General features: G+C 47.1%; 2 protein-coding genes across 13 annotated transcripts in view; one reads left to right on the forward strand and one right to left on the reverse strand.

Moving 5' to 3' along the window:
• LOC127439453 (zinc finger protein 883-like) overlaps positions 1-12,916 on the reverse strand; it is an 80,817-nt gene that overhangs the window by 35,378 nt on the left and 32,523 nt on the right. For 3 of the 7 annotated variants that reach the window (XR_007896942.1, XR_007896941.1, XR_007896943.1), the window contains one exon: positions 140-236. The exons of 3 other annotated variants lie outside the window; for them this stretch is intronic. The gene's annotated coding sequence lies outside the window, so the exon portion shown is untranslated. Of the gene's footprint in view, positions 1-139; positions 256-12,916 lie in introns of those variants that run through there. One more of the 7 variants, XR_007896944.1, reaches the window with a different exon arrangement.
• LOC127439454 (uncharacterized) overlaps positions 2,152-12,916 on the forward strand; it is a 61,812-nt gene continuing 51,047 nt past the window's right edge. For all 6 annotated transcript variants that reach the window (XM_051695665.1, XM_051695664.1, XM_051695661.1 and 3 more), the window contains exon 1: positions 2,152-11,689. In XM_051695665.1, the coding sequence (XP_051551625.1) occupies positions 5,228-6,457 (1,230 nt within the window). In that variant the 5' untranslated portion in view covers positions 2,152-5,227 and the 3' untranslated portion in view covers positions 6,458-11,689. The remainder of the gene's footprint in view (positions 11,690-12,916) is intronic.

A 12,916-nucleotide genomic window follows, 5' to 3' on the forward strand; every position in this document is an offset into this window, starting at 1 on the left:
GTTGTCAATTCTTGATTAAACAAAGGCATAACATCTGGTAGACGACTCCATAGCTCATTACTTTAAGAATCAAGGCATTTGTCTTTCATAGACTTGGTCCTAAACTACAAAACTAAAGTAAAATCAATACAGTATTTACCAACTGGATAAGATCAGCAGACTCTTGTTGAACACAGCCTCTGGTCTCAAGGTATCTTCAGTTCAGGAGCAGGTGGTGATCGCAGGTCGAGCTCCATCTTTATACAAAACGTTCAGCCCCAACAACCAATAGGAAGGGTGTCAGGGATGGAACTTCTTAGAAATCATTGATCTGTGGTTATGCACCATTTATTTGTTCATCTCATTTTACACTAAGCTGAAGTCAGCTTCACCTCTTATTCTGGCAATTTATTTGCATTAACATGCTTTTCAATTTTGACATAATATGATGTTCACTCCACAATAAACACTCATAACCAAACCTGTGATATACATCATATCCCCTCTACTTTTTATTCATTATGTTGCAACATACAGTAGGATTTCCAGTTTGTTGTATTGTTTTAGTAAACTGGGGAGGCGTAGTCATTTTTTTATAGCTCAGGGAGGCTCACTATGACAAAGTTTGATAACCCCTGTACTAGATCGACAAGAAGCATATGCTTGCAGTTGGAACATGGTGTAAGTTCCTCTTTCTTAGGAACTGAATCTGTGTTTCCTCATTTATTGAGTAAAAGTTGGTAAGTGCATGATAAAAATGAAAGGGGGCTTGATGCAATACACAACCCTAGTCTGTGCTGAAGTAAATAATATGGTTTTCTACTGGAGCAACCACAGTTTGTCAGGATGTGAGTGGTCTAAGGTGCCAGACTCAAGACTCTGCTTTTCCAAAGAATTGGTTCTGGTGTCCGAATGGAGGCGTGGGCTCAAATCTGACTTCTGACAGTTAAACTTTACTTATTTAGCCAGTAAATGCAGAACAATCAGAAAGATGGTTTTGTCACCTTGTGTGCGCAGACTACCAGGTTGGCCAGCATGAAGCAGTGCTTCATCTTTAATGGACTGGCAGACATTAAAAAGTAAGAAATGCTCTACAGAGGATTAGAATATATTCCTAGGAATAAGGTGAGAAAAGGATTTGAAATACTTGTTTGAAGCAGACATTCTCTAAAGCAAACAAGCAGCAGTAATTCACATAAAGAGATGTCCCCAAAGAGATTGATCCCCAAATCTTGTCACACACTCAAGTTTACCATTTAATTTGCATTTTAAATCAGACCAAAATATCTTTCTTAAAACAGATTGCATTATTGTTTATGTAAACAGACTACTTGTTGAATTCACTGAAAAATATTTTGAATCCAAACATGTTACAGTATTTAACTTAAGATGGTTTTAATATTGCCGACAATATATTATTTTGAAAAACCTGTACATCGGCCACTGGATCGTGGTCATTTAGGCTGGGATGTGGACCATTGAGAACAGTAAATGATCTATTCACTGGAAGCAGCTCAAATGTAAAGTGCCCTCATTTAACATGCTATAGCAGGATCGACTCCAACTGCTGTTTACATTTCCTAAAGCATTATGAGGACGAATACAAAGTTTGACACTTTCCTTGTGAGTGGGAATAAAGACAAGTTCTTTTAACATGTAATGCCTTTATTTAAGCTCAGCGGAGTGCAAATCACATGACTAGATTTTTATATTAGCCACATGCTAATTAAAGTGTACCTAAATTGTTTTAAGAGTACCAATGATCAATTTGAAATTTAATTGTTGATTTAAACAAACAACTGAACACTTGTAGGCCTACTTTGATGGTTTCTTGTTTTTCTGCGTTTCTACCAGTAATGAGATATGCACTCAGAATGTGTACCCTTCTTCCAGTTTCTCGTTTGATAGAAAATTACTTTTAGGCATTTCCATTGCCTGCCTCATCAAGCAAACTCGAGCCACAGCACACAGCGCAGCTGCATGGGGACACAGAAGTGGAATTTTATAAGCGACTCAATTAACGACCTGACACTACTTTTTGAAGAAATTCAAAACATACCTTTAGTCAAAACATTTGCTATTTAGTTCATATATTTTTTGAATTTGCAAATGGCAGACTACACTGCCGATAAAATAACTCAGTAGGACACTTGAACACTAGTATCAACTTACGATATAACCGATGAGAACAGAAGGATCCCTTGCAGGGGATTTAACTCAAATGGTAGAGCGCTCTCTTAGCATGTGAGACATAGTGGGGTCAATGCCTGCATACTCTAAACAGTCTTCATGTATTTTTTACCAATGCATTATGGAGAGAAATACAAAGTGTGCCAAAGTTTTGTAAACAGAGACGCCTTCCCTACACGTGTATTTCAAAATACAGTCTGCTAATATTCCCCAGACTGAAAAACTCCAGCGTGCCCTCCATTGCATGTCTTCAGAGAAGCAAAAAAGGAGGTCTTTTTGTTTTTAGCAATGGAAGTTATTTGAGAATAAATATACATGGCTTGAAGTTTGCTTGCACTTCTAATGTGTTTGTAATGAAATTTCAGTTTTAGTGGTTCACTTTTACCAGTCATTGTTCTGTACCAATCAACGTACCGTAATGTTGCATGATCAGGATTTTGCTCCCCGGCTTCCCATATGGTCTAGTCGTTAGGATTCCTTGTTCCCTATCTGTCACTCACTCGACATTGTGTCGATGTAGTGACACTAGGGGTCACTCTTGGGAGCCCGAGACACCTCTGGTCTTTGATAAAAGGCCAATGAAAATTGGCGAGTGGTATTTGCATGCCACTCCCCCAGACATGCAACCACTCATTCAGATTTTCTCTTCAGAGCCGAATGGTCACGCTCACTGAGCTAAACTCTACTGTTCATTCACCTCTGCTGGATCTGATGGCGAATTTCAGCGGCTTCTCCCTCCTCTGCACTGGTGCACTGCAGAGAACGCCCCTGGGCGCTTTGGCAGAAAAAAAAAGAGAGTATATTTTCTGATAGAGCCTTTTCCTCTAAAAGAGTATATTTCTCTAAAAGAGCGGCACACATGGAACGTCTTTTTAAAGATACGTCTTTTTAAAGATGTATTACCGATTGTGTGTTATTCCTGGTCGCGGTCGTTATCTCTCAACTTCGGATGGTCATGATCGCTGTCTTTCGTGTCTGGGCGTGACACACATGGAGGCAGCGTTTGTGGATGGCTCATGTTCTCATTGCGAGAATATGACCATGGCAACGTTGTGGTCACGGCTTGCTTTTGTAAGAAAGCCACTCCAACGGCTCCCCGCCTCGGTCCTTCTACCAATGGTTTTGAGGCCAGCTTGGCTAGCACTGGAGGCGATTTGGGGAACCCAATGGGATCGCCTCCGCTGGGTATCCCCCCGCAGACCGCCCATTCCCCAGCACACTCGTCTGCCCCAGTCGGGCTTCCGTATGAGTCTGCCGGCTCGTCTCACGGCAAGTCTGGCCTCTTGTTCGGAGCTCGCGAAGATGATGAGCTCTTGAGCGCAGCATCAGAGAGCGGGCTTGTCCAGTCGGATGCAGAAGCCTCAGCTGGGCTCCCCCCCAGGGATGACTGCCCAGTCACAGGCTGATGCCGAAATGACGGACATGCTTTCCCAGGCGGCCGTGAGCGTCGGGTCAGAGTGGAACCCTCTGCTCACCCCTGAACCCTCGTGGCTTGATGATTGGTTCCTGGGCTCGCGGCGCCGCTCAAAGCAGCCACGCCCCGCTCCAGTGCCTTTCTTCCCAGAAGTGCATGAGGAGCTGACGAAATCATGGGAGGCAACTTTTACTGCCCGGCCCCGATTCCGAAGTTCCCCTGCCCTCACTACCCTCGATGGCGGGGAAGCCAGGGGCTATACGGCACTCGAGGTGCACCTATGCCCGCAGAGTGCCACCACCTGGCGCGGACGCCCTAAGCTTCTGTCCAAGCCCTGTAGGTTCACGTCATCCCTGACAGCTAAAACCTACAGTGCTGCTGTACAAGCCACCTCTGCCCTGCACACCATGGCTCTCCTGCAGGTCCACCAAGCCAAGGCATTGAAAGAACTGCACGAGGGTAGTTCTGACCCAGATTTGATGCAGGAACTGTGCTCGGAGACCGACCTCGCTCTCCGAGCGACGAAGGTCACGGCGCGGTCTCTCGGGCGGACAATGGCCACATTAGTGGTCCAAGAGTGCCACTTTTGGCTCAACCTGATTGAGATGTGTGAGGCTGACAAGACATGGTTTCTTGCTGCCCCCATTTCCCAGGCTGGCCTATTCGGCGACACCGTCGAGGACTTTGCCCAGCAGTTCTCGGCGGTGAAGCAGCAGACGGAGGCTATCCGGCACATCCTGCCCCGGTGCGGCTTAAGATCCCACACCCCGTCTGCTCAACGCCAAGGGCGTCCCCCTGCAGTGACTGCACCGGCTCCGCCGCAGCCCGCCCCTTCGGCCCGGCCCCGGCGTGGAGCCCACTGCAGGAAGCAGACGCCACCCGTCTCACAGTCGGCTGCTAAGAACCCATGGAGGTCGTCAAAGCGCCCCTGAGACAGGCAACCCAGTGATGAAGAAACCCACTCACCTGGAGCTGGTAAGAAGACCACTCCATCCCCCGGTGGAGGGCCGGGTGGAAAATCTTTTGTTGCCTTTTTGTTTGATTTCACCGCATGCTCAAGTGGCTGCGGTACACAGAAATTCAGCAAAAGAGCGGTTTCCTTCCTCCCTGGGTCACATACCCTGTGTGCATGGTCGCCATCACGACTACCGTCCACGGGTTTTTCCTTGCAGGATTGGCGCTCCAGCGGTGGTCTTTCCGCCCCTGAGTGCCCAGCTGTGGCACACAGCCGCCCCTGATGTGGCAGTCTCCATGGGTTATGAGGACAGGCCTCTTCCTCCCCCGTCCCAGGCTGTTCCGGGGGTGGTCACAATTAGCCAGGTAAGTGCTTCGATGTCCCTAGACTCAGCACGGCCATGACATGGTGTGGCACCTCGAGCTCTGCCCCGCCGCGAGGTCCCACCTGCCGGTATGTCCGACGAAGTTGTCCCCTTGGTCCCCCTTGCGCGGAACTTGGATGCATGGCTTGCGCTTTCCAATCTGTCGTGATGGCTGATCTGGACTGTCCGACTCGGCTATGCAATTCAGTTCACCAGGCGCCCACCCAGGTTCCACTTCACCTTGGTGAAGGACGCTGCTACCTTGCACACGGAGATCGCTACCCTCCTATGGAAGGCCGCAATAGAACCTGTCCCTCCGGCCAAGATGAAGAAGGGGTTTTACAGCCCCTACTTCATCGTTCCGAAAAAAGGCGGTGGGTTGCAGCCAATCTTGGATCTGCGAGTACTGAACCAGGCCTTACACAGACTCCCATTCAAGATGCTGATGCAAAAATGCATTCTGGCGAGCGTCCGGCATCAAGATTGCTTTGCGGCGGTAGACCTGAAGGACACGTTCTTCCACTTCTCGTTCCTTTCTCGACACAGACCCTTCCTGTGGTTTGCATTCGAGGGTCAGGCGTATCAGTATAAAGTCCTCCCTTTCGGCCTGTCCCTGTCTCCTCTTGTCTTCATGAAGGTCGCAGAGGCAGCCCTTGCCCCGTTAAGGGAGGTGGGCATTCGCATTCTCAACTATCTCAACGACTGGCTAATACTAGCTCACTCTCGGGACATGTTGTGTTCACACAGGGACTTGGTGCTCTCACACCTCAGCCGACTAGGGCTTCGGGTCAACTGGGAAAAGAGCAAGCTCCTCCCGGTTCAAAGCATCTCTTTTCTCGGATTGGAGCTGGACTCAGTCTCTTTGACAGTGCGCCTTACGAACGAGCGTACCCAGTCGGTGCTGGCCTGTTTGAAGGCATTCAAACAGAAAACAGCGGTTCCACTGAAACTTTTTCAGAGGCTTCTGGGGCTTATGGCATCCTCAGTGGTAGCCACCCCACTCGGATTGATGCATATGAGACTGCTTCAGCACTGGCTTCAGACTCGAGTCCCGAGATGGGCATGGTGCCACGGGACACATCGTGTGCTCATCACGCTGGTCTGTCACCATCTTTTCAGCCCTTGGACCGACCTCTCATTTCTAAGGGCAGGTGTTCCCCTAGAACTGGTCTCCAGGTACGCCGTGTCACGACGGACACCTCCAAAACAGGCTGGGGCGAAATTTGCAATGGGCACGCGACTGCATTGGCAGATCAACTGCCTCGAGTTGTTGGCAATTCTGCTCACCCTGCAGAGGTTTTGGCCGTTGATCCAGGGCAAGCACGTGTTAGTTAGGACAGACAACACAGCAATGGTAGCATATGTCAACCGCCAAGGTGGTCTGCATTCTCGTTGTATGTCACAACTCACCCGCCGTCTCCTCCTCTGGAGACAGCAGCACAGTCGCTGCGAGCCACTCACATCCCAGGCAACCTCAATACTACAGCGGACACACTGTCATGGCAGGTTACCCTCAGGGGAGAGTGGAGACTCCACCCTCAGGTGGTCCAGCTGATTTGGAGTTGATTCAGATGGGCACAAGTGGACCTGTTCGCCTCCCAAGAATCCTCCCACTGCCTGCTCTGGTATGCCCTCACCAAGGCCCCCCTCGGCATAGACACGCTGGCACACAGCTGGCCCTCTGGCCTGCGCAAATATGCATTCCCCCAGTTAGCCTACTTGCACAGACCCTGTGCAAGGTCAGGGAAGACAAGGAGCAAGTCATCCTGGTAGCACCCTACTGCCCCACCCAGACGTGGTTCTTGGACCTCATGCTCCTCGTGACAGCCCCCTGGCAAATTCCCCTGAGGAAGGACCTTCTTTCTCAGGGATAGGGCACCATCTGGCACCTGTGACCAGACCTCTGGAATCTCGATGTCTGGCCCCTAGACGGGACGTGGAAGACCTAAGCGGTCTACCACCTGCGGTGGTAGATACGATCACTCAGGCTAGGGCCCCCTCTACGAGGCACCTGTATGCCTTTAAGTGGCATCTGTTCGCTAAGTGGTGTTCTTCCCGATGGGAAGACCCCCAGAGATGCACAGTCAGATCAGTGCTTTCCTTCCTGCAGGAGAGGTTGGAAGGGAGGCTGTCCCCCTCCACCTTGAAGGTGTACGTTGCCGCCATAGCAGCACACCACGACGCAGTCAACGGAAAGTCCTTAGGGAAGCACGACCTGATCATCAGGTTCCTAAGAGGCACCAGGAGGCTGAATCCCTCCAGACCACACCTCGTTCCCTCATGGGACCTCTCTGTAGTTCTTCAGGGTCTACAGAGAACCCCCTTTGAGCCTTTGCAGTCAGCTGAACTTAAGGCACTCTCCTTGAAGACTGCCCTCCTGACCGTGCTCACTTCCATCAAGAGGGTAGGATACCTGCAAGTGTTCTCTGGCAGTGAAACATGCCTGGAGTTCGGTCCGGGCCCCTGTCACATGATCCTGAGACCCCGACCAGGCTATGTGCCCAAGGTTCCCACGACCCCTTTTAGGGACCAGGTGGTGAACCTGCAAGCGCTGCCCCAGGAGGAGGCAGACCCAGCCCTGTTGTTGCTGTGTCCGATGCGCGCTTTACGCATCAATTTGGATCACACGCAGAGCTTTAGGATCTCTGAGCAGCGCTTTGTCTGCTTTGGTGCACAGTGGAAAGGAAGCGCTGTCTCCAAGCAGAGGATCGCCCACTGGCCCCCTGTAGGGCTACTAGCCCATTCTACCAGGGTTGTAGCGGCTTCCTGGGCTCTGGCCAGGGGTGCCTCTCTAACAGACATTTGCAGAGCAGCAGGCTGGGCAACACCCAACACATTTGCAAGGTTCTACAACCTCCGGGTGGAACCGGTTTCATCCCAGGTAGTGGCACACAATACAAGCGGATAAGCTCGGGATAGCCAGCCGGGAGTATTGCTTGCACATAGCGCCTTCCACCTCCTTTTGAGCTGAAGACATGCGCCATTAATTCCCAGTAGTGTTCACAAGCTTTGTTCCCTGGTTGACTTCCTCCGATCCCTGTGGCAGTCGAGTTTTCGGAGAGACTCGCTGCCGGCCCAGTACACGTGCTAACTAAGAGTCCTGTTTGGGGTAGGTGCTCCGCATGTGGCGTTCCCTGTAAGGCTAACCCCATGTGATATATATCTTCCGCTAATTAGTTTCCCTGTTGGCAAACTGCATCTTCCTTGGGCAGAGCCCCTCTGCCCCATTCTCCGTGTTTGTAGTAACTCCTCCCCCATTGGGTAGGATCTACCTTGAAGACTCACCACATGGTCGGAAAGACCATGTGACGTATTCTTCCACTTAAATATCCCCCTATCTCTTTGGGCGAGGTTTTGTCTCTACGGTTTCTTCCCCTTGGGAGGGACACCCCCTGACTAGACCTGGCGGCCCAGTCGGATAATCCCCCTTCTTTTTTAGGGAGTGGAAAAAGAGGGGAAAAGAGGCCACAACTGGGTTCAGCCTGTCTCTATCTTTTGGATAGGCGACTTGTCCCCAATGGGCCATTCAACACTCATAACTGTGTTGGGGGAGGTTACGTGTCGACCTGGTGTGCTGGCTAAGAGGCACACAGTAGTCTGCCCACCACACACCGCCAGTTCACGTAACACAGTTCAGCCAGTTGTGGCATTTCGATTAGGGATCCCTAGTGTCACTTCATCGACACAACATCGAGTGAGTGACAGATAGGGAATGTTGTGGTTGCTTGCATAACCTCCGTTCCCTGATGGAGGGAACGAGACATTGTGTCCCACCTGCCACAATGCTGAACTACCCGCTGAAATGGCTGGACCTTGTCTCGGCTCCTCAGCATAAAACCTGAATGAGTGGTTGCATACCAGCTCCTTTTATACCCGTATGTCCGGGGGAGTGGCATGCAAATACCACTCGCCAATTTTCATTGGCCTTTTATCAAAGACCAGAGGTGTCTCGGTCTCCCAAGAGTGACTCCTAGTGTCACTACATCGACACAACATCTCGTTCCCTCCATCAGGGAACGGAGGTTACACAAGCAACTACAACGTTTTCACCCAGGCGATCTGGTTTCCACTCCTGGTATGGGAACGTCTATTGTTTATTGTCTTTTAGTTGCAAAAGTGTTGTCATGTGTAATGTGTTTTCTTTAGGATAATAAAGCCACATTTACTTGAAATATGAGTATGTTAAAGAATGTACAGACTTCATTTTAAATACATGTAATACGATTTTTGTATTATTATTATTACTTGTATTGAGGCAGGGAGTTTGCATTTGTTTCTAAGCGACAAGGAATCTGGAATAACATTCTCAAGGTCCCTGTCATATGACTCTGAAGTCATTGTATTTTTTCTTCCTCTTAATTGTAATACTTGTACTGTGATTCCTGAAATGTATTTTGTTTACGACTGTAAATCACCCTGGATAAGGGTGTCGGCTAAGAAATAAATAATAATAATCAAAGGTGTTTCTGACGACATCCAGTGGATTATATTTTGCATCTTTGGGTACTGTAGTTGTTGCTTACGCCATTTTCTTCAATGATGACAAGTTCATAGCTCAGTTGGTTAGATTGAAAGAAACTTTCACCCGGCTAGCTCAGTTGGTAGCGCATGAGATTCTTAATCTTAGGGTCGTGGGTTCAACCCTGCGTTGTAGTAGGTATTTGAGATTGACCAGGCACCGGACACCAGGAACGAAGATTTCTTCAAAAAGCTTTATTAAAATGTGCTCAAAGGAATCAGCAGAACAGTAATCCCACTGATCAAGTGCATTGTATTTTATACATACATTTACGTCACATCGAATGTTCTATAGGGTTTCATCACAGATCACAAGACAGGTTGTTATTCATTACTGACAGTTCACCTGCAGTTTAGTTTTAACCAGCTGAACACAAGACACTTTCCCCTAGTCATGCTAGATCAGCGGTTCTCAAATTATGGGGCGCACCTCTCAAGGGACGCTCAGGAATATGTCAATGGAGGCGCGAGCTCTGTCCTTTTTTTTGGACAGTTTGGATGATTTAAATAAAATTATTACATATTGAAAAATCTATTAAACTTAAAAATAACTACATTAAAAATAACACAAAAAGATTTTGTTTAATGTGCTAATGTTCCTTAGCAACTGTGACGTGATTTTTTTCTGGCAAGTAGTAAACTGTTATGAGCTGCGCGCTTAGAGAGAAACAGCTCAAGTGAGAAATGGACAGTTTTGTGACAAAGGGAGAAAAACGTACATCACAAAGCGAAGTGAGGACAGCCGTGGAAGTTCCAGCAAAATGCAGAAGCCAAAAATATGATGAAGCTTATTTAAAAAAGGGCTTTACGTGGAGCAGGTCCAGCGATGCACCGAGGCCTCAATGTGTTGTATGCAGCGAACTACTGGCAAACAATAATATGCAGCCCTGCAAGCTACAACGGCATCTTGAAACAAGGCACCATTCCTTAGTGTCTAAAACTGTAGAGTTTCAGAGGAAGCTCAATGGGTTATCAGGACAAAAAAGTTGTCGAAGTCTACAGCACTGTTAACATGGAGGCTACGGAGGCGTCTTACCGTGTGGCTTTACGCATTGCCAAAGCTGGAAAGCTGCACAAGATAGGTGAGAAACTACTACTTCCAGCTGCAATGGATATGTGCTCATGATGATAGGAGAGAAAGCAGCATCACAGCTAGATGTGATCCCACTTTCAAACTACACAGTTTCACGCTGTATTGAGGAGATGGCCACTGATGTAAAAGAGCAGCTCTAGAAAGTGTTTGTCAGAACCCATATTTTTCATTTCAGATAGATGAGTCTACCGATATATCCAATGCTGCACAGCTACTAGAGTATATTCGTTTTGCTACAGCAATAGAATTAAAAGAGGAATTTCTGTTTTGCCGACCACTTCCAACAGGAAAAACCGGTGAAGAGCTTTTTAAACTATTGAATGATTTTGTCCAAGACACTGGCTTGATTGGGGATGTTGTTTTGGAATTTGCAGTGATGGAGCACAGTCTATGACAGGACGGCATAGGGGGCTTGTGACAAGGGTACAAGAAGTGGCCCCCACAGCAACCTGGAATCATTGTATGATCCACAGACAGGCATTGGCTGCTAAGAAGATGCCAGAGGAGCTTAGTAATGTACTTTCTGTTGCAGTGAAAATTGTAAACTTTATAAAGTCACACCCGGTTAATTCAAGGATTTTTGCCATTCTATGCGAAGAGATGGGAGCAAACTTCACAAAGTTGTTGTTACATGCAGAAGTCCATTGGCTGTCCAGAGGAAAGGTGATTGGATAGAAGCATTCATTAACAAACTTAAACTGTGGTCTTCATGTATGCAGGAGGGATCTGTTTGTATATTTTCAACACTGGAGGATGTTGTGGAACAGTGTGCTGATCTGTCAGTTGACAGTATCAAGGACATAATTGTTGAGCACTTAGGGGGCCTGCAGGAGCAGTTTCGTGAAAACTTTCCTGAAGTGGGAAAAGACAAATGTAACTAGTGGATCAGGAACCCATTCACCTTTAAGCCGAAACCCACAGATGTGCTGTCTTCAAAAGAAGAGGAAAGCCTTATCGACCTGTCAAGCGACAATGAACTTCAGCAGAGTCTTTTGGTTATCAGTGGGATCTGAGTTTCTTGAGTTGACAGACCGGGCCCTGTAATCCCTCATTCCATTTTCATCCACCTACCTATGCGAGTCCAGATTCTCAGCATTAACTGCAATCAAAACAACATCGCTCCTGCTCTAATGCTTTGTACAGTGAGGAAACAAACACACTCCTCCCACTGATAAGGTAGGAATGATGGATATTCTACTGAATTAGTCTATCATTGTGTGTGTGGTGTCATATTTCTTAAAATGTTTGTGAAGTTTTATTTCAGCTGCTTCCGTTTTTATTGTTTTTGAACTTAAGATTAATACTTCTGAATCTCATACTAATCTACATTGACCATATCCCCTCTACTTTTTAGTCATTATGTTGCAACATACAGTAGGATTTCCAGTTTGTTGTATTGTTTTAGTAAACTGGGGAGGCGTAGTCATTTTTGTATAGCTCAGGGAGGCTCACTATGACAAAGTCTGATAACCCCTGTGCTAGATCGACAAAAGCATATGCTTGCAGTTGGAACATGGTGTAAGTTCCTCTTTCTTAGGAACTGAACTTGTGTTTCCTCATTTATTGAGTAAAAGTTGGTAAGTGCATGATAAAAATGAAAGGGGGCTTGATGCAATACACAACCCTAGTCTGTGCTGAAGTAAATAATACGTTTTTTTTTTACTACAGTAACCACAGGATGGTTGAGTGGTTTAAGATGCCAGACTCAAGGACTCTGTCTTTTCAAATAATTGGGTGTTCTGGTCTCCAAATGGAGATGTGGGTTCAAATCCCACTTCTGACAGTTCAACTTTACTTATTGTCAGGGCCGTTTCTTGCCTTTTGGGGGCCCTAAGCAGGATTTGATTTGCCCCCCTCCCCTCTCACTGTAGCCCACTCCACTTGGCACAACATCAAACCAAATGGAATTTATAATTAGGAGGAGGGGCATGCACCAATCTCCACGTCTCCAAATTCAATCATTCAATTTCCACGTCAGCAATTAATACCCACAAACAATTTAAATATCGTATGCGTATGCGTTTTGATTCATTGTAACCCACCACCTTCCCCATCTCCACCTTTTAAAATTAGATTACTCTTCTATAGGGGGTTCTGCCTTGTCCACGGCCAGGCGTGAGTCCTCGAACCAAGTTAGGTTTGATGCCAAAGTAATGTACCTTCGTAAGTCATGTACTGCTATTACTTCCACAGCTATCGAATACCCTGCATTTCTTCAATAAATAGTTCAAATAAACATATTGTGTGATTGGTGTTTTTCCCGAACTACTGTACATAGTCTTTAGCCTACTGTCTTGTAAACATTTGTATGAGCACACATCTGTACGAGCAAACAAACAATGTACAAATAAACATTTAGATTTTTACTGAGGCAAAAAAAAAAAAAAAAGTTGAACAAACCTC

The sequence above is a fragment of the Myxocyprinus asiaticus genome, unplaced genomic scaffold, assembly GCF_019703515.2.
Source record: "Myxocyprinus asiaticus isolate MX2 ecotype Aquarium Trade unplaced genomic scaffold, UBuf_Myxa_2 HiC_scaffold_52, whole genome shotgun sequence".
In the NCBI taxonomy this organism is placed as follows: domain Eukaryota; kingdom Metazoa; phylum Chordata; class Actinopteri; order Cypriniformes; family Catostomidae; genus Myxocyprinus; species Myxocyprinus asiaticus.